At 39.7% G+C, this 18655-nt stretch overlaps 1 protein-coding gene across 8 annotated transcripts in view; it reads right to left on the bottom strand.

Moving 5' to 3' along the window:
* Positions 1-2250: 2250 nt before the first annotated feature.
* The window catches only part of ELF1 (E74 like ETS transcription factor 1), an 87373-nt gene continuing 70968 nt past the window's right edge, over positions 2251-18655 (bottom strand). For 6 of the 8 annotated variants that reach the window (XM_054628544.2, XM_054628551.2, XM_054628545.2 and 3 more), the window contains 4 exons: positions 17485-17568; positions 14281-14473; positions 12728-13195; positions 2251-3930 (listed from right to left, as the gene is read on the bottom strand). In XM_054628544.2, coding sequence (XP_054484519.1) covers positions 3315-3930; positions 12728-13195; positions 14281-14473; positions 17485-17568 — 1361 coding nt within the window. In that variant the 3' untranslated portion in view covers positions 2251-3314. The remainder of the gene's footprint in view (positions 3931-12727; positions 13196-14280; positions 14474-17484; positions 17569-18655) is intronic. The other 2 variants (XM_054628549.2, XM_054628552.2) reach the window with 1 other exon arrangement.

Consider the following 18655-nt stretch of genomic DNA (forward strand, 5'->3'; position numbering starts at 1 on the left):
CGTGGCTGATCTTTCGCTTTAAAGGAGAAGGGAAGGCAGTCACCAGAGGAATTGGCTGGCTGGACGGGAGCCGCCGGGAGTGCAGTCAGCAGGGCTGGGCAGTAACTGGGGGAAGGTCATGGCAGCAGTGGGACATCGGGACCACTGACCCCCCGAGCACCGCCTGGAGCGGAGCCCAGGCTCAGAGGGAGGGAAGAACTGCGCCCGCAGGCGTGAGAAGCCAGAGATGGCAGAATCAGTTTGGTTGGAAATGACCTCTGAGATCATCGAGTCCAGCCCCTGACTGAACAGCACCACGATAACCAGGCCAAGTCCAGTATTTCCTTAAACACCTCCAGGGACGGTGACTCCACCACCTCCCTGGGCAGCCCATTCCAATACCTACTTGCCCTCATTCTTCCTAATGTCCAACCTAAACCTCCTCGGTGCAGTTTATGAGACCACTAGCAATAGGCGTTAGAGTATTAACTAAAGAAAAAAGTTATATAATCTGTAACCAATGAAGGCTGATGCCTTTGTTTGTTAAAATTTACAACCAGTGTGAAGTTTTAGAAATCAGAGAACCAGCCTTTCGTGGGTTACCTAGCTCCCTACTTTGTGCAAATCAGAATCAAAACCAGAAATACCTCCCAGTGTGTCAGCTGGTGCTGTGCACCAAGCACCCAGCCCATGTCCAGAACAACAGAGTGGTGGACAGGACTTCCCAAAGACCTCCCAAAGGAGGCCTCCATCCTCCACCTCCTCCGGATGGAATTTCCTTCTGTGAAATGCCTCAAAAATAAACAAGTGCCTTTTTCTCCTCTGTGGCTTCACACACGTGTGGAAAAGAACTGCGGCCTCAATTTTTATTTTCTGACTCAGAAGTGGCTGGGATTTTAGCTGTCGTGTTTTGTTTGGCTGCTGCCACAGGAACAAAGGCAGCTGTGACAGGGGAGGGGTTGCTTAAACTCAATCATGATTTCATGATTGACTCCAGCTTTTCCCTTCCTTTGCCATATCAAAGAGAGTTCAAAGTACAGATCCACCTGGCTGGCACACCAGAGCCCAAGGGATATGGGGAGGGAGTGATTTCCATTTACTATTTGTTACACAACATTACTGCTGCTGGAGATTTCCACCACTTCTCCAACTGACATAAACTAAACTGACAAAGCATTTTCCATGTGTAATAGCTGCATCTATGGCATGAAGTTTTGTTGTGAAGATGTAGGTGCAATTCCCTGCCCCCCCCCCCCCATTTCCAGTAAACACCAAAGCAACTTCCCTGTATCTAAAAACCAATGTCAGTCAAGCATTACCACTTCAGATTTTCTAGAATTATTAAATACTTGTAATATAGGAAAACATCCCTATTTTATAGTTTTATTAAAAAAAAATAGCTTCCATCTCCAGTGCTTCTGTCAATCTAACACAGCCCACGGGGTGAGGACTGTTACCAGATATGCTTCCACAAAGCTTATCCACATTCCTGAAAATATTGCCAGCCTTCCCCAGCTGCAGGGAGTGCTGCCAGATAAACAACCACTGGTGTGGGTATGACCAGCCTTCCTGTAAATGGGTGAGGTGCTGGGTTTGCAGGTGGAATCCTGACTGCCAAGAGTCAGAGGGAAGAACTAACACGGCAGCTGTGGCAGAGAACTGCTTGTTCAATAGTTTGTAGAGTTCCTTCTGTCAAGCATCAAGACCATACTCTCTCTGCCACTCTGCTGCTCCTATTAGTTTTTCTAGTATTAGTGCTTTAAGTTATATTTAACCTTACCAACCAATCAATAAAACTCCACCATTAATTCAATCATAGAAAGTCATATTCCCTTTCATTTTATACTGACAGAATCATAATACCAGGCAAAATATTTATTATTAACTTACCCTCTGCTTAAACACTGCAAACACGCAAGTTTTTGAAGCCCTAATAGCTTGGGCTGTCAGTTGTATCATACAAACTACAACAACCTTTCTGAATTACGCTCAGAATTTTGTGTTGTTTGTAACATACTGGGAAATGATGGAAAAGAAGAAGTTTAAGTCCAGCTCCTGGATTTATCTCAATCTTCAGTTCAGTTACAAAAATATACATTACTGCTGTTTCAAAGGATATTCAAGTCTGTTCAGAAGTGAATTGCACATGTTCCACCACAGACCCACACTGACTAATCACCCTGTCCCTGTTTCTCACTGTATTTTACTTATTTATGATGACTGTCAAAGCATTATAATAATTAAAAACATTCCAGAGTAAATACAGAAAAGTGGTTTTCCATTTGATTTATTTTCATAATAAACCAATTAAAATACAAAAGAAGGACCCAAGGTTCAATGGGCTCCATCATTTAAAAATTTGTCTTTAAATACAAAGTCACTCAGTAATATGAATACATATAACATTAGACCTCTAAACATAACAATCTTATTGATCTTATTTGCATCTATCAAAAATTTGTATGGAAAAAATTTAGCTGAAAAAACTTCCCTGCAACATTGAATATACAGTATTTACAATCAAAAACCAAGAACTCTTAGCAGTATTAATCTCCAAAAACCTGCATAAATCGTATATATTTAATTTCCCTCCCCCCTTACAAAATAATCTGAAGTAGAAAGCAAGATTGTTAAGCTTCATAGTTGCAAAATGGCATGAAACATTTGCACCTGTAGTGATGCCGTTAGCTTCTGTAATTAAATACATCTGATGTTTTCATATAAAATATAGACATGGCATTGTCATTTCTGGAATATATGTTTTGAGTACTCTCAATAGGAGTGTATATTCAGTTTTGCACACACAAGAGCTTGTGCTGCAAAAAATACAAGAGGATACCTGGTTATCAAAGTCTAAAACTGATGTCATTCACTGATATGAAACAGATAGTCGATCATAAAAATTCAAACACATGGAATGAAACTGTCTTACCAAAACTAACTGCTGCTTCCAAAGGTGATACACATACAGATTAAACAGAAAAGGTTACAATAACATTACTGCAATGTAAATCAGCAACAGACTGACAACAAAATAAGGGAAGTTTGAAACTTTGGCCAACAACCTCAGGAGAAAGTCTTCATAGCATAAAAAGCATGTTCCTTCATGCCTGTACTTTGAAAAATGAGTAATATATAATTTTATTTATATGATAACATTTAGCAATTAACAGAAAATCAAAATCCATCCTAAAGCATGAATTCTAAAAATTAACTGCAGAAATTTAGTAGCTTTGCAACATCATGCTTCAGAATCAAATAATATATACATAACTGAAAAGGTCCCATCACATTTATGAAAATAATCATCCACAGGGTCTTTTTTTTTTAAATTATCAATACAAATTGGGTTCCAATGGTTCATTTTCTTGCTTCACTTGCACGTTAGATGGGAAATTATTTGAACTGGACACTACCATCACAAATGGTTGCTGCTGGAATCTCTGCTCCGACTGCTCAGTATCTTCTACTTTGTCACTCTCCTCCTTCTCCTCTTCTTGTAGGCCAACCTGCTTCGTGTCCGGTGCTTTAATGACCGACGTGATCACCGTGCCCGAGGGCTGAGACACCACCTGTGAGCTGCTGGGCGAGAACGTCACCACGGGGTTGCTGGAGCTGAAGGATGGAGATGAAGCCATGTTGACTGTTCCATTGCAAATTGTCTGCACGCTGCTGGTGAGCACCTGCTGAACTTGTGCTGGGCTCAGCACAATCGAGGAAGGAGGTGAGACTGGCTTCTGAGATTGTAGCATGATGTTTTCTTTAAGAACCGTCATGGGCTGGGAAGTAGGAATGGCTTGTAAAATGAATTTCTGCGCTGTTGTTACTGAGGCTGGATCTGTGCTGGCTATCACTGTAGTAAGAGGCACTGTCTGGAGTGTTACAGTATGCAGCTGCTGATTTCCAGGCGAAACAACCACTGGAACCTGGGTTGGAGTCTGCAAAGTCCTGCTGAGATTAGAGAAGATTATTGTGTCAGAACACTTCCATGCTGGATTTTGAAAAAATAATTATAGATTTACCACAGAAAAAACATTTGGCATCATAAACATTTTATTTACCCAAAAGAGGTAGTAGAATCTCTCCTAATAAAACCAGAACTAGACCTGACCCCTGAATTCAGCAAGATGATTCCCAAAGTAAAAGTACCCCATATGAACAATTCTGCCATCACCAAGCTGAACAGCCTGCCTTTGAGACATTCAGTGGTTCATCAGGAAACCTAGAATCACATTCAAGACCTCTACCTCAAGCACTGACCACCATCAAAAGCACAACCCACTAGAGATCTGCCATCAGTTTCAAAAATTACACCAAGTAAATAATAAATCACAAGCCTAATTCAGGCCTTGATTGTCCTGACATCCACATATACATTTAACTGTGTTCAAAAGTATCCACATCGTAGCAGTGTCTGGGCACAACCTTGCCACACTCCCAGGACACAGAGTTTTTTGTCTGCCAGGCTCACACACAACTTCTGGTAAAACAGCTGATCAGAATCTGCTTCCAAAACATCATTTTAAGTTAGGAGTGATTGCAGGCTAACAGACTTGGGTACCATGTGACTGTCAATAGATGTAGAGCTCTGGGAACAACATTAGAGGATTAAGAGCTGTATTGCTGGAGTACACAGCTACTGCAGTGCACAGTGGTTACTGAAATGTGGCAATACACTCCAGTCACACAAATCAAAACAAAACAAAACCCCCAGAAAAGATAAATGGTTACCAGCGGAGGGAGAGAGGAAGGGAAGGGCAACTCTGAGACCCTGACACAGCTTGTTTCATGCCACCGTGCCATGCTGTCTCTGGTAATCTTTCTTTCCTTGTTTGTCATGCAGAGTTGTCTCCAATCTTCCTGCTTCTCTTCAATGTTTAGTCCTGCCTGCCCTCCTCCCCTTTTTCAGTCTTAAGCTCTCCCTGGTGTTTTCTCAAAAATAATTAAAAAAAAAAAAAAAAAAAAAAACTATCTCCACCTCCTAGCTTATTTCTATCCCTGCTGCAGTCACTTTAGATGGAAATTTACTGTCAATGGTCATACTTCCACGCCCATGCACAATATTGCCTGCTCTTCTTTCTGAAGACTGGACCTCAGATATGCTGTAAGGGTTGCCTGCCATACATCAACCATGGAATGTCCTCCATTCTACACTCCTTCTACCCATACAGATTTTTTTTTTCACAGCTCTGTGTAAGTCTACATTTCAACATTTAGCCACTGACCAGTCCAATCTAATTCAACATATTCAAAACTTCCATTTAAAACCATACTCTGGCTACCACAGTTGCAACAAAAAGCTTACCAAAGCAGGACTTAGGTGGTGCTGAAGCTATGGGACAATGTGGAGGCAGATGCTGCTGCTGGTCATAGTCCAACTGCACAGGGAGCTGCATTCCCCCTTTCTTAGTGCAGCAGCAGAGACAAGTGCAGGAATATATGTAGAAGGTTTCTCATGTCCCACTCAGCACAGTCCTCTAGGAAAGGCCTCTAGCTGAGCTCCAAAGACTGCTCCAGCAAGAGCAGGCCCAGTAACCCTGCTGGTATCAGGCTCAGAGCACATGGATGCTTCCCTGAGCATCTTCCAGCTGCCAGTCCTTCCTGCAGGCAATCTTTTCCCCAGATCACATAGAGCTTGGTAATACAAGAAACAAAATTTCTATCTGTAACTTTCTCTTCCTCCCAAGAAAGACAGTTGCAGTACCCAGCAATGGTGCTACAGCAAACCAAATCCAAATCATTGCCAATACATGCCTCATCACAGCAGCCATCATAACAATGATACAAAATTTGATGTGACTGACACCAGAGTCAATCTTGAGCTCCCTTTTCCCACAACAGAAGAAATCCCAAGGAAGAAGTTCATGGAAATGGGGCTGGTTGAAGGTGAAGCACCAGCTAGAGTGATTGCTTCTTTCAAACTTCTGGAGAACTTGGTGCTGACACAGCAAACACTGACAACCAAGCCTAAAGCACAAGGCTCAGAATGACATTACCAAGGCTCATACCAAGTCTCCTAAGGGTTATCAGTGCTAACTATTTTTTTTCCCCCAGCAATTCCCCTGGGACCTTGACAGAAAAGTCACTAACGTCTGTGTCAGAAGTAGCAACAAGATGAGGGCATCCACTAGGTTCTTTAAAAAACTAAAAAAGCAAACTATCTACAGTTAAATAAACTTATAATAAAATCAAAATGTCAGACAGGTACAGCTCAACCCAGGAAAGTATACAGAGACCAGCAATGCAAGTGGAACAGCTATGAAGGAGAGATAACTGACACTTGCCATTAGAAAAGCATAAAAAGAATCAGAATAGATACCAAGGCAGTTCTTTAATCCATGAAGAAACTTACCTGAGTTTGAAAGATTAAGAACAACACAATAGCTGCAATTTTGAAAGCAGGGCCTAAAGCTGCTAGCCTGCGCCAGTAGGCCCTCCAAGTATTATCTTGAAGCTACTTCCTTGTTCTGTAGTTGTTTTGCAAAAATAAAAGCTGCTAGCTGCCAAGTGGCTTTGAAGGATAAGCTCAAAATATGTGAACTGCATCTAATCAATGCAGGTATCTGCGAAGCACTAGGAACAACAGCTCTGAGAGACAAAACCAGACCACTTGTCTCAGAACACTCTAATTAGTATGTGCATATTAAACTGAAGTAATTTTATTTCTCTTGAAAGGCAGTCCCGTGCCTGAGGTTTACTCCAGATGCATTGTCTTCTCCATCAGCCAAGATACAAATATATGATACACGTACATATCGACCTGTACATACACGTATACACATACACACACAGGGTGTGCTTGCTACCTGCATGCAGCAGGTAGCTGTACAAGCACATCATAAATATTTATGTTAATGGTAGCCAAGCAAGACATTTGCCTTAGTTGTTAAACCTGATTACTAAATAAAATCTATCTTCCTAAACTATTTGCCTTGAATACAATTGAAAAAGATACAGCTTGATTAATCGTTTTGTCTGTTTAAAAAGAAAAAAAGTACACAATAATTAAGGTGATTTATTAACATTGGGCTACACTGTTTTAGGTGCTTTTAAGTCTACATTTTGCTATGTTTCTGAATTTCACTGGCATTTTGCTAAAAGCCTTTCTTCTCTAAGGTACAAATCTTTTGGGTGATTATTTTAAAAGTTGTTGCTGAGGTTTCAAAAAGAACAAGAACATTGAGCAACAGCAATGGAAAGGAAATTCTGCCATAAAACAATCTGATTACAACTGAGAAAAGAATGACAAAAATTCTGAAGTCATTTTAGCTTTGCAGAAAATTATCATCTTTTTCCTGGGCCATATTTTACTGTTAATGGCCTAGAATTGCGCAATATCTTATTAGCTCATCAAGAGATAAATAGTGACAGGCAAGAAAAACAAGTTTATTTATGGTAATTTATGTGAGATTTATGAGATGGAGAAGATACCAAAAATATTGAAGCTGCAAGCCAAGGTAAACCAAGTATTTCACAGCACGGTAATAAAATGAAACAAAGCAATATTAAGACATACATAGAGAGAGGTAAGAGAGGACAGAAGCAGAGGACTCAACTCTCAATGTGTCCTTTTTACTGAACCACAAAGTCTAACAGTCTTCTTTCCAGAATTCTTCAAAACTGCACAGTCACCTGAATTAAAACTCAGGAACTTTGCTGCTAACAGAGCTGCAGAACCTCCACCTCTTTCAGCAGTGCCAAAGACAAGGAAAGAGAGCTCCTATGGATATCTTCTTATTGTGCAGAAACAAAATTAATCTGATTAGATGACACTATAGTCCTTTCTGTCAATAAGCAGCCACTTTCTTGCATATCTCAGAAATTAAATCAGAAGTGGGCTTAAGAAAAGATCATCTTCAGCTGCAGGAAAATCAAAATGTTTGGTTATAAGCAAAGTCTTTGCTGTGATAGAAGTTGTCCATATTGGAAATGTGTTCTGAGAAAACACACCCTGTTGTAAACTAAATCACAGTTTCTTGTAGAAGCCCATTGAGACCACAGTCTATTTCTGACCAGCACCTCCCTTAGGAAGGACATTTTTCTCACCAACCTGAAACCTGGATTGCAGTCAAGCCTTCATTTAAGAGATTACAGAGATGAGGTCTTTGTAACAGTCCCGTTTCCCTTCCTTTGGGGAAGGCTATGGCAGCAGTGAGCCAGATCCAACAATACCTACTAGTCAGTGTGCTGGAGAGCTTTTAGAACTGCATGCTTGCCTTTGGAGCAATGACAGAAGACTGCTGCCTAACTACAAACAGAAGTGAAGCACGTGCACTGATGGTGGGTTAGGGTTAGCAAGTCTACAGCTGGCATCATCCTCTTTTGCCTACGTTCCCCATCAAGTCCCAGAGAGACTTAGGGAGCCCTTTACCAAGACTTACATTTGTGATGGTTTTTATTCAGGAGACCTATAGAAATGACACAGGAGTGATGGGCTACAACACTAGCTGACATCATGCAGATGGGACTCTTGCACTTATTCAAGAAAAAGGGACTGAAAGCAGATGGCCAATGCAAAGTCTCAGAAGAACAGTGCCAGACTGCTTCCCTTTGTCTGTGGGGTTATGTGAGCTTGAGCAAAGCCAATAAAGGTAGGGTGTGAAGGATGATTACAGAAAATAATGCTGACATTCACCGTGCAACTTACACAAGACAATGTCTATATAAGGTATGAGATGAAGACACTTCATTTGATATAGCAGCTGTAATCACATTTTCAGAGTTGATAAACTCCTGCTAGACAATTCTTTTTCTTTTTTCAGCATCAGCATTGCTGCAGTCAGATCGCCAAAGCATCACAGCCTGGACACAGGAACATGTTATGGAACGACAGCAGAAAGCATGTGTTTGCTTGGGTACACGTGGCTTTCAAAGGCAATTGACTCTGCTTACTGGGACCAATACATAGTGTTGATGAGTTCTTGGCATCATCGCTGTTCTTACTCAGAATGCTCACACCCTGAAAAAACATGATTCACGTTCAGCTACTTCTTCCTCCTCTTGAATCAGGATCCTGCCACTGCAATCCATGCTTGTGTCACCTTCAGAAGTAATTTTCTACCTTGAAGCTTGCAAAAAGATCAAGATGAAAATGGTGGCTGATTCATCATGTTGAGGTTCTCCCGTTCAGAAGTGAACGGAGAGCATATCCCATTGGTCCTCTGTGGCCTGTATTAGCCCCAGCTACAGAACTGAGTCAGGATTCTTGTCTTCTAACATGCTCTGTCCAAGCTACCACAATGACAACTTGCAAGTACAGAAAGGAAACAGCAAGCTGAATTTTGACAGAAATAGATTAAAACCTGAAGTGTGCTAAAACATTGCACAGGGTTTGTCAGAAGTCAGCTAATTGCAAGTTTCTTGGCATATAGAGCTGCCAGCTAGAAGGTTCAGCCATGTCCCATACAGCTAATAGCAGAGATAGACATATAAGTTAAAATTACTCCCTATATGATATTCTCTGAACTGTAAGTAATATAAGAATCTCTTTTCACTCCATCTCAAATCACTACTACTCTAGATTAAAGGTAAATGAAAATGCATCTCTCTTTATTTGTAGTCCTCATCATTTAAAGGAGAAATTTACTTGTCCAAACACGGGCACCTTTCAGGCCTGTAGGATGCCCTAGGCAAGGTAAGTCGCTAGCCAAACAGGAGAGGTGCACTTTCTGCAGCAACAGAAAGGATGCCCTTTAATGCTCAGAATGAGCCAATGTACACAGAGCTGAATCCCAGGCCAGTGCCTCCTAATTCCAAGGTAAAACACAATACCTCCAATAATCCAGGTATTCTGGTTAACCTGTGTCTGTTATCCTGGTTTAAACAGAATAATTTTACAAGCACGAAATCCAAAGAAACCTTTTCTTCCTCATAAAAGCTGGCTCAATCTGAAAAAGTAAGCAATAAAATGCTCATCCAGAGAGGCATTTTTGGTTTTGTCTTCTCACTGGAAACATGCAGTGCCAAACTCAGTTGCACGACTGGAGTCTGCAGTTACTGTGCCTGCATACACCGAGCCAGAACAGTTAGACCTGCAGTAGAGCAGTGTGTTTACAATTCCAAATATTCCCACTGGGGATACTAGATGTTTTCCTCAGTCAGCAAAACCCAGTTTGCTTGACCTGACCCTGCTCCTGCCCTGTTTCCCAAGCCTCAGTTAGCACATCACAGCCTTTCTGTTTAAGCACTGGGGCTGAAGAAGAGACTTTTACCCTTTGTAAGTAACACTTCTCCTTGTCTCCCTTTCATAGAGAAGCACCAAAACTTCTCCAAAAAGCACATCAAAAGCCAAGACCTTTTCACTTCAGAGTAAGATACAAGCTTTGTGCAGCTATAAATGAAGTCCCTGCCTGTCTTGTGTCTTGATTTACATCAACATGCCCATTCCTTTGAGAATTGCCAAGAGGCCTTGGGGAACTTGGGCCTTGGGCTGCCACATTCTCCCAGTGATGCTTTAGGAGTGGTCTGTACCAGGCAGTGCTGCCTAGTGCAGGTCAGGGATGATGACACAAGCACTTCACAACAATCTTTAAATATGATTCTTTTACCAAAAACCTTAGCAGAGAAGATGCACATGCAAACATTCTCTGAAGGCTATGGTTAAGTGTTAAGAAACCAGTTGTTTTGACCTCAAAGATGCTTAATATTTTCTGTATTATTCTTTTCTTCTCACAACAGAACAGAAGCAAATTGCTGCAGAGGGAAAAACATTTATTTCCATGAAGAAGAGAGGTGAATATTTACATGAGTAAAACTTTAGAAACTAAATTGCATAAGACAAATTATATGGGTTCAAGATGTTCCCGCTCAAGACAGAGCCCATGACAGAAACAATGTCAATTTTAAACCATTAACTGGCATGCATAAAGAAAACCTTTTGAGGATCATTACCAGATCCTGGTTGCTGTTTTGCCCAAATTATCTTGGCTATTTACATGTCCCAGCCACTGAAGAGCAACTGGCAACCAAAGCTGCTATCTGTCCTCATGCTTCCCACACTATAAAGTGGCTCCAACCACAACCCCACAGAGTGTGTGCATACATCAGAAGGTTTATCAGTTCTTAGTCTACAATGGCAGCCATACCTGCTGTACATTTTCAAGTCATGCAGACCATTAATTTCAACTGTTACAGAAGCCCTGCTGCAGTGATTCAGAATGTGTACATTCATCTGCCTAAGATTTACAGCTGTCTGAACAAACTGTTTCAGCCTTATTATAAAACAAGACCTAAAACATATGCTCTGAAAAATGTTCAGTATGTCATTCTACCTCAACTAACTATTTGAATCTTGCCTTTTGAAGCTGAGCAGAAATATGTCTGTCATAAACTGTATTTTGAGAGCCTGAAATAGGTAGTGTCTATTGCACAGGACTCATCAGCACCTATTTTGCAGCTTGTCCCAACTTAGTTAAAAGCACACCAAAAACATCTGGATTGTAGTTTTTATTTACATTCTAACTGCTCAGACCCTTTAGTATAAACTTTCTTCATCAGCAGTACTTCTCTACCATTCTGAAAAGGTTTGATGCTTCTGTTTGAACTCCTTCACTCTGTCATCTTGGCTAAGTACAGTTAGAGATTTCGTAGAATAACGTTCTGGTTAAAAACAATGGATGTGAACCAAGATAATACAGAATTCTAAGGATTTAAGGCTTCTGTTTCACCTGAGCTTCACACATGTATCATCTCTACTATTTTTTCCCTTAGCTTATTACCCAAGGTCTGACTGGGAAATACTGCAATGCAGTAATTAGATGTCATAATGTCACTGAATAGCTTTCCAAACATTTGGCCGGACTTCTTGCCTGCCTTAAGTCTGACAGATAATTCTGTTTGTTGGTACCATTCCTTATAACATCTATTTGTGATCCATAATCTAGTTAGGTCTAGCCTAGAGCTATTTAACTCTGCAAGTTGCTGAACTTTCCCCCTATTCATGTTTAGTGTTATTGTTCTGCTGACTTATATGGTTCAGTATAGCCTCAATTATGTCTGTACTGCTTTCCTTTTACTATGCTGCCCTTGTGCATTTTTACAGGTAAATCCTGCTACCAAGGGGTAGGTGCAAAAGAATCATGATGCTTAAGTGCTGTGTAGTGTCAGCCAGCTGACTCACAGATGAAACATGGAAGAATGACTGGCTCCCAAATGTCTGCAGATACACACCTCCCAAAGGATTAGTCTGTTAATTGTTTCCTACAATTGGAAGAACTTGTTCTTGTTACAGCAGCAAAATGCAAGAGCAGGTAATACAGAGCTTTTCCTTGTAACTGGGGACAATAGAAAAGATGCAAAAAATGTCAAAAAATTCTTACAAAGAAAAATTAAGAAGCAAGAAGGAAAATAATTTTGAAGGTATTGTGCAAACGCATGTATAGTTCAAAAGCAAGGACACCAGTGTAGAAGCAGACATGAAAACACAACTTCTGCTGTGGGACAGAACTGACAATGTCAATTTTAAAGAGAAGTTGTACATGTTTTCCTTATTAAATGATATGCACCAGGCCTGACACCATGGAAAAAGATGACCTTCCCTCCACCACAGGCAGTACAGTTATGTGTGTACCTGTCATATTATGCTGTAGTAACTCTAAATTCTTAGGATGAGCCACAAAGACATCATTTCATTTCAACCAAACTGGAAGACTAGCATTTCTTGGAAGCAAAACAAAGAATCAAGTCTATCTAGCCATCATCCAGTGAATATATTATCATTCAAATATTTATTTTCTGTACATTTTCTTACCTTATATTCTGCACTGAGGAATTTAGCGATTCATCTGGAACATTACTGGTTACAGCTGCTTGTCCTTCTGTGAGGGGCTGCAATGGCTGCATTACATGAACTGTCCGAAAAAGCTGAGCAGGTTGTACTGGCTGTGGAGATTGCATTGTCCTCAAAACTTCTGAACTCAAGCCAGGTGTCTGCTGCTGTACAACTTCTACTTGCTCCTTCAGCTTAGCAGGCTTTGAGTTTCCTGTTTTTACCACTGAGGCTGATCCTCCCTTTGTTCCTGCATTTGCAGACGCTCTAGTTCTGCTTGGTTGGTTTCTGTTGGCCACAGCAGGTGAGAGCAGAGTTGAATCTGATGATTCAGTGCTAGGGCTGGCATCTTCATCATCAATATAGATGAGATCTTTTGGCATGTCTTTAAATTGATACACCAGGCGCTGACCTTCTACTTTAGCAAGGATTCCCCTTTGGTAATAGTATCTGTTTAAAGTGCACCCACAAGTTACACAGGTTTTCTGACAAAAACAAAACAAAGCAACAAAACTCCCAGAAAATAAGCACAGCACCAGCAAGCCAAAAAACTTTTATGTGTCTAGTTTCTTCATTATAAAAAGTGGCCAATTTAATAGTGTACTTTTTTCCTCAAACAACTTTTTTTTACTGGTATTTCATGCCACCTTTTAACTTCAAACTTAGATAACTCTGAGGAGAAAGAAAAGAACTCCATGACTTGGCAGATCTGCTATCAACTCACATTTTGTAAAAAGTTGCATGAAACTTTCAATTCTCCTTTTGACTCCTACAGTTCTTTCAATAATCTGAATTCCTGTTTATTCACCAGTGAGCAAAGGCAGACATTTTAGCTACAACAAAGCGAAGGGAACAGGACAGGAGAGCACTATTTCTGTTATATTTGCAAATTAGTAGGATAACTTGAAATTATGCACACCAAGGTGGGGCAAAATGAAAAGAAATGCATAAAACTCAGTTGGACAATTATCAATGAGCTGATAAGACTGAAGCTCCATGGTTGTCTATTTATTTTGCACAGTTTTTTATGTATGAGAAAACTCCCAGCCTGACAGGCAGTGCCACATGATTCTATGTTTTAGAACTGTCTGTACACACAAGTTCAGAGAAATGAAACCAGAACTGAATTCTAAAACTGTATTTTCCTTTGGAGATGGAATTGTAGGCAACAAGTAGAAATAACTTAATGAATACACATGAATGTTGGCAAGTTTTTTTTGAACACAGATTGAAATTTTATGTGAAAGGTTTGCCCCACTTGAAATCTTCAGTCTCTTACTTATCTGTGTCTGACTGTGAAGATGCAGTTTTGCAGCAGTACTGAAAAACATCTATGCTGAAACGGAAGGTGACTGATTTGGAATTGAGGTTAGTGAGGGTTAATTTTAGTTAGCTAATTTATTTTGCTGAAATAAGATTTTCATTTCCCAAACTAATAGAATACTAGGTTTTTTTGTTACTCAAATTAAATGAGGCATTTAATGCATACAAACATTAAAGCAACAAAAACAATCTACTATTAAAAATGAACATACCTGAGAGCTCTACCCATTGTTTCATAATTCATGTCAGGTTTGTTTTTGTGTTTTCCCCACAACCTGGACACAGCTTTGGAATCCACCAGTTTGAAAATGCCCTTCTCTCTTTGAGTCCATTTGATATATTTAGGACATGTAGCTTTGTCCTGGAGCAGTGCTAGTAAGAACTCCCAGAGATAAATTGTATTTCCTAGAATAAAAGAATTTCAGAAACAAAAAAAAACCACCAAACAAACAAAACAAAACAAAGAAAAAGAAAAGAAAGAAAAAAGTTATTTGGCCATATTTTATTTTATTAATGCTGCAAATAATCTTAAAATTGAGAAGCTGATATCTTTACAAAACACATTATATCATCAAGACTAGGAAATAGTGATGGAAGGGCATGGGAAGGGAAGTTATTATAATCTTGTGAGTTATAATATAGGTGTGCAAATACCCCAGCCACTCTGTAACCTACAGCCAATGTGGGACCACCAACATTAGACAGCATTAGCCACCCATGTGCCCTTTTCCATCCTGGCTAATCCAGTTACAGAAGCAGTCACTATTGCTTTACCTTGAAAAGAAACATGTTCAGTTCTACCCCCTAAAAATGCTGGAAATTAAGCTGTTGCTTAGATGCTTTGCTGAATCGAGGTGAGAGTTATAATCCTTTAAAAGGCTAAACAAAATCCTTGCCTTTAACAATAAGATTTATGCGGGGCAATCGGTGATATATGCTGAGGCAGGCAAACCTTCAATAACAAAGTACAGAAAAAAAAAAATTTTTTTTTTTAAAATCCAGTGAGTGCTTGTGCTTGCTGGTAGACAACATTCAAGTTTCATTTTACAAACAAGTGGGGACAAACACTTTTATATGAAAATCCATCACATCTGTTCAGTGTTTGCCACATATAAAGAAAGAGTATTAAAATCACAGATGGTGAATACTTAAAACTAGCACAAAATTTGCATTTTTTTTTCCGAAACCACATTTAAGGAGTCTAAACTCATGCGACTAATAAGACCTTTTTTTTCCTGTTTTTTTTTAAGGCTTTTGGTGTTTGATGTTCTTTTGGGAATCTGAAGCTGCACATAAGCTTCTTAGTTGTTAGTCTGAGAAAGCAAGAAAAAACTTCTTGTATCACCTCCCACAAGTATCTGTGCAAAAACAGCAAAGATAGCATGTGCTGAAGTTTCACAAAAAATGATGCCCAGCAGATCAGAAGGTGACGGGATCTCTTGTCATAGCTTCAATTTAGCCCAGCAGACTTTTTCAACTTTATGACCATCAGTCTGAACCTTATTCCAATAAGAGATCTCTTAAAAATTGAAATTCCTATAATACTAAACTATACTTAGCAAATATTCATCAAAGTCATCAGCACTGCCTATAAAAAATGTTAGCAGCTCCTTCAGCAGGTGGAAGCTTGAAAAATGAGCATTCCTAGAGAAAAAACACTGCCTTTGCAACAAATGTCTCCCAGCTTACATAAACCAGCCTTCCAGCCCTCAGATACCCCAAAGGCAAAACCAGACTGCTTAGGCAAGGCACAGTGTCAGGCAGGAGTGAGAGCATTCCCAGCCATTTACCACCTAATCCAGGCTGTTTTTGTTGTAGTCTAGACTAAAATGCTCAACTGCATCAAGGCAACCTGAAAATTTGCCACTGCTTAGCCACTAAAAATCACTGTGAAGAAGACTGGCTGCAAAAAACAGGTTTGCTTTACTTACAGGCAGAATATTTAACCTCCTCTGAGTCACAGCAGAAAAAGAAATATGTGGAAAATTCAGTTTTCTATGCATCATATCATGTATTTGTATGGAGAGCTTGTAATTTTAGCATACAAGTTCCCCCTAGGTAACAGACAGGCAGCTCTTGTGATTTTCTAGCTGCTTCCCTGACACGGGTGGTCGTATTACTATGCTTTTTACTTCAATTTTGTGTTCCTAAAAATGCAAAACAAATGGGTTTCATAACAAACAGTGGTTTGAGGCAACATGCTCCATTTTATTCCCTTCAGAATTAGCAACTTTGTAACAATGGACAAATGTGAATTATGGAGTATCCTTGCTATCATCGACAGAACTATTGGACTCTTCCACCTTTTTATTTTGTGGCTGGCTGCTTCCATATTTTCTATAATTTCATCTGAGCACCACTTGGATGTTCCTCTGACACTCCATTCATTCTTACATAAAAATCAGGTATAATTAAAAAAATACAATATATATTTAGAATTGATGGCATTAACATGTAAAATATTTATTGATTGCCAACAGGTTTTTTTCTTCCTGTTATTGCAGAAAATGCCTCTTCCAAAGGAAAAAAACCCCGATGCACTCATTTGTCAGAGTAGAGATTTTTCTGACCTCAAGAGTGCGGCATTCTTTTGCCACCAGTGTCCAGGACTGGCTAGGCTGCTGGCCTGGCAAGTACTGCATGCATGCAACCACATCTGTCACATGCAGCAGGCCCTTGTGACACAGGGGAGGCTCATTTGCAGCTCCCACCGAGGGCAGCACAGCTCGCTGGGGCTGGGATCAGCCTTCCCTTCTAACACCAGCCTGGGCACAGCTGCAGCCTTGGACCCCACAGCAAAGCAACCCTTTTGTCAAAGCTGATGACAAAACTCACAGGCACTACTGAACACTTCAGGCTGAGAAATTATTTATTGTATGTTATATGGCATTTCTTTTTATTTCTACCTTTTAAACACAGAAGGAATGAAAGTATCAAACCCCCAAGTTTTCTGCCCAAGTGTTCAAGCTGTGCTATAAATTTTTTCAAAATTCAGGACTTGGTACTTCCTGCTGCCAACTGGCAGGCTTGGTTAGCCTCATGCAAAATTAGACACATACAGATGGAACACATTTGTAAAGATCATCTGTCAAAATAACCACAGCCTAAGAAGCATTAATATAACGCAAAGCACTACCCAAGACTTCACTCAAAACACAGCAAACTCTGCAGGGATGTTGAAGAGTTTCCAAGAACCCTTGCAACTAAAGTGACAAATACATTATTCTCCCAAGGAACTGTGTATTTCACCAAGAAAACTCATGTGCTCATCTTTTCCTTGCCTTGAGATGTTAACCACCCCTGAACACAAGACCTATGTTTGCATCACAAGTGAACTGGTGATTTTTTTTTCTTTTTACAGATCACTCAGAAACTATGTTCTCCTAAACATTTTGGTGACAACTATTTGGACTTACCCTTTCCATCTTTGTTTTTCTTTTTCACAGATATGTTTGGAGTTGTAGTAGGGGACTCAGAACGAGACGGTTTTGGTTTCTTCCCTGAAATAAATCATCAGTAAGTCAGCGGCAGCTTAAGAAAAAAAAATTACCTAAAAAGGGAAGAGATTTGTTTCTCCAATTCAAAAAAGATTAAATTTCTACCAACTTGGGGACTTAGTTCTGTGCTGAACTTTTTTTTTCCTATGGCAGAATAGACCTCCTATACTCTTACCGTAGTTCTAAAAAAAGACTACAGTATGCACTTTCCTGAAGTCCATGCACATTGGAAATTTCTGTGGCTATTTAGGTACTCTTAAGAGCACTTGAAACAGACAAGAAGAGAAAAATAAGCTATTAACTATGTGTAAGGGCTTAAACAGGAAAAGCTAGATAAAATACAGAGGACTATCATGTTCACTCATTGCCAAAATGGAAGGTAGGTACAAAACAAGTTTGTCTCCTTGTTTAATCTATTGCAAGTACACTGCCAGCAGCAAACTACACTGTCATCTGAAACAAACATTTTTTTCCATCCTGTTGTCTTTTACACCACTTTTACAGTGGCTACAGGTAAAGGGAAGTCACTTGTTTATGAAAATCAGAAGAAACAGTACCAGGCTCTGAAAAAATACCAAGTTTTAAAGTCATAAGCATGGTGTCTCTCTGGTGAGGAAGACTAAAAGGAAGAAGTTACTTAAAACTGATTACAAAAATGAAGAGCACCCATTTGAAAATGTTGAGAAATCAACTACTGACACAAAAGGGAACAAAAAAGCTCAGTCATGCTGAAATATTTTTCAATATAAAACCTCGAACCTATTCTTTTATTAGTTCATATTCCTTGCAATGGCAGCTTTTACAGGTGATGGAATTAATCAGAAAAATTCAGAACTTTCTTTTGAAATAAGAATTTATCTTACCAGGTTTTGCCGGGACCCTTTACTACACTGACATTACTTATATTGTTACCTGTAATCTTTTGAGAGGTAGAATAGACTAAGCATATACAAGACTCAGAGAAACATATTTCTAGTTCAGATAGAACACTGCCGTAGTTTAAAATCTAAAGAAATGTTTCTTTCCTGTATTTATTGAACTTCAAAAGAGTTGATGTTCTAAAGAAGCAAGACCAAAAGGTCTGTGCAAT

This window comes from Agelaius phoeniceus, chromosome 2 (genome assembly GCF_051311805.1).
Source record: "Agelaius phoeniceus isolate bAgePho1 chromosome 2, bAgePho1.hap1, whole genome shotgun sequence".
NCBI lineage: Eukaryota > Metazoa > Chordata > Aves > Passeriformes > Icteridae > Agelaius > Agelaius phoeniceus.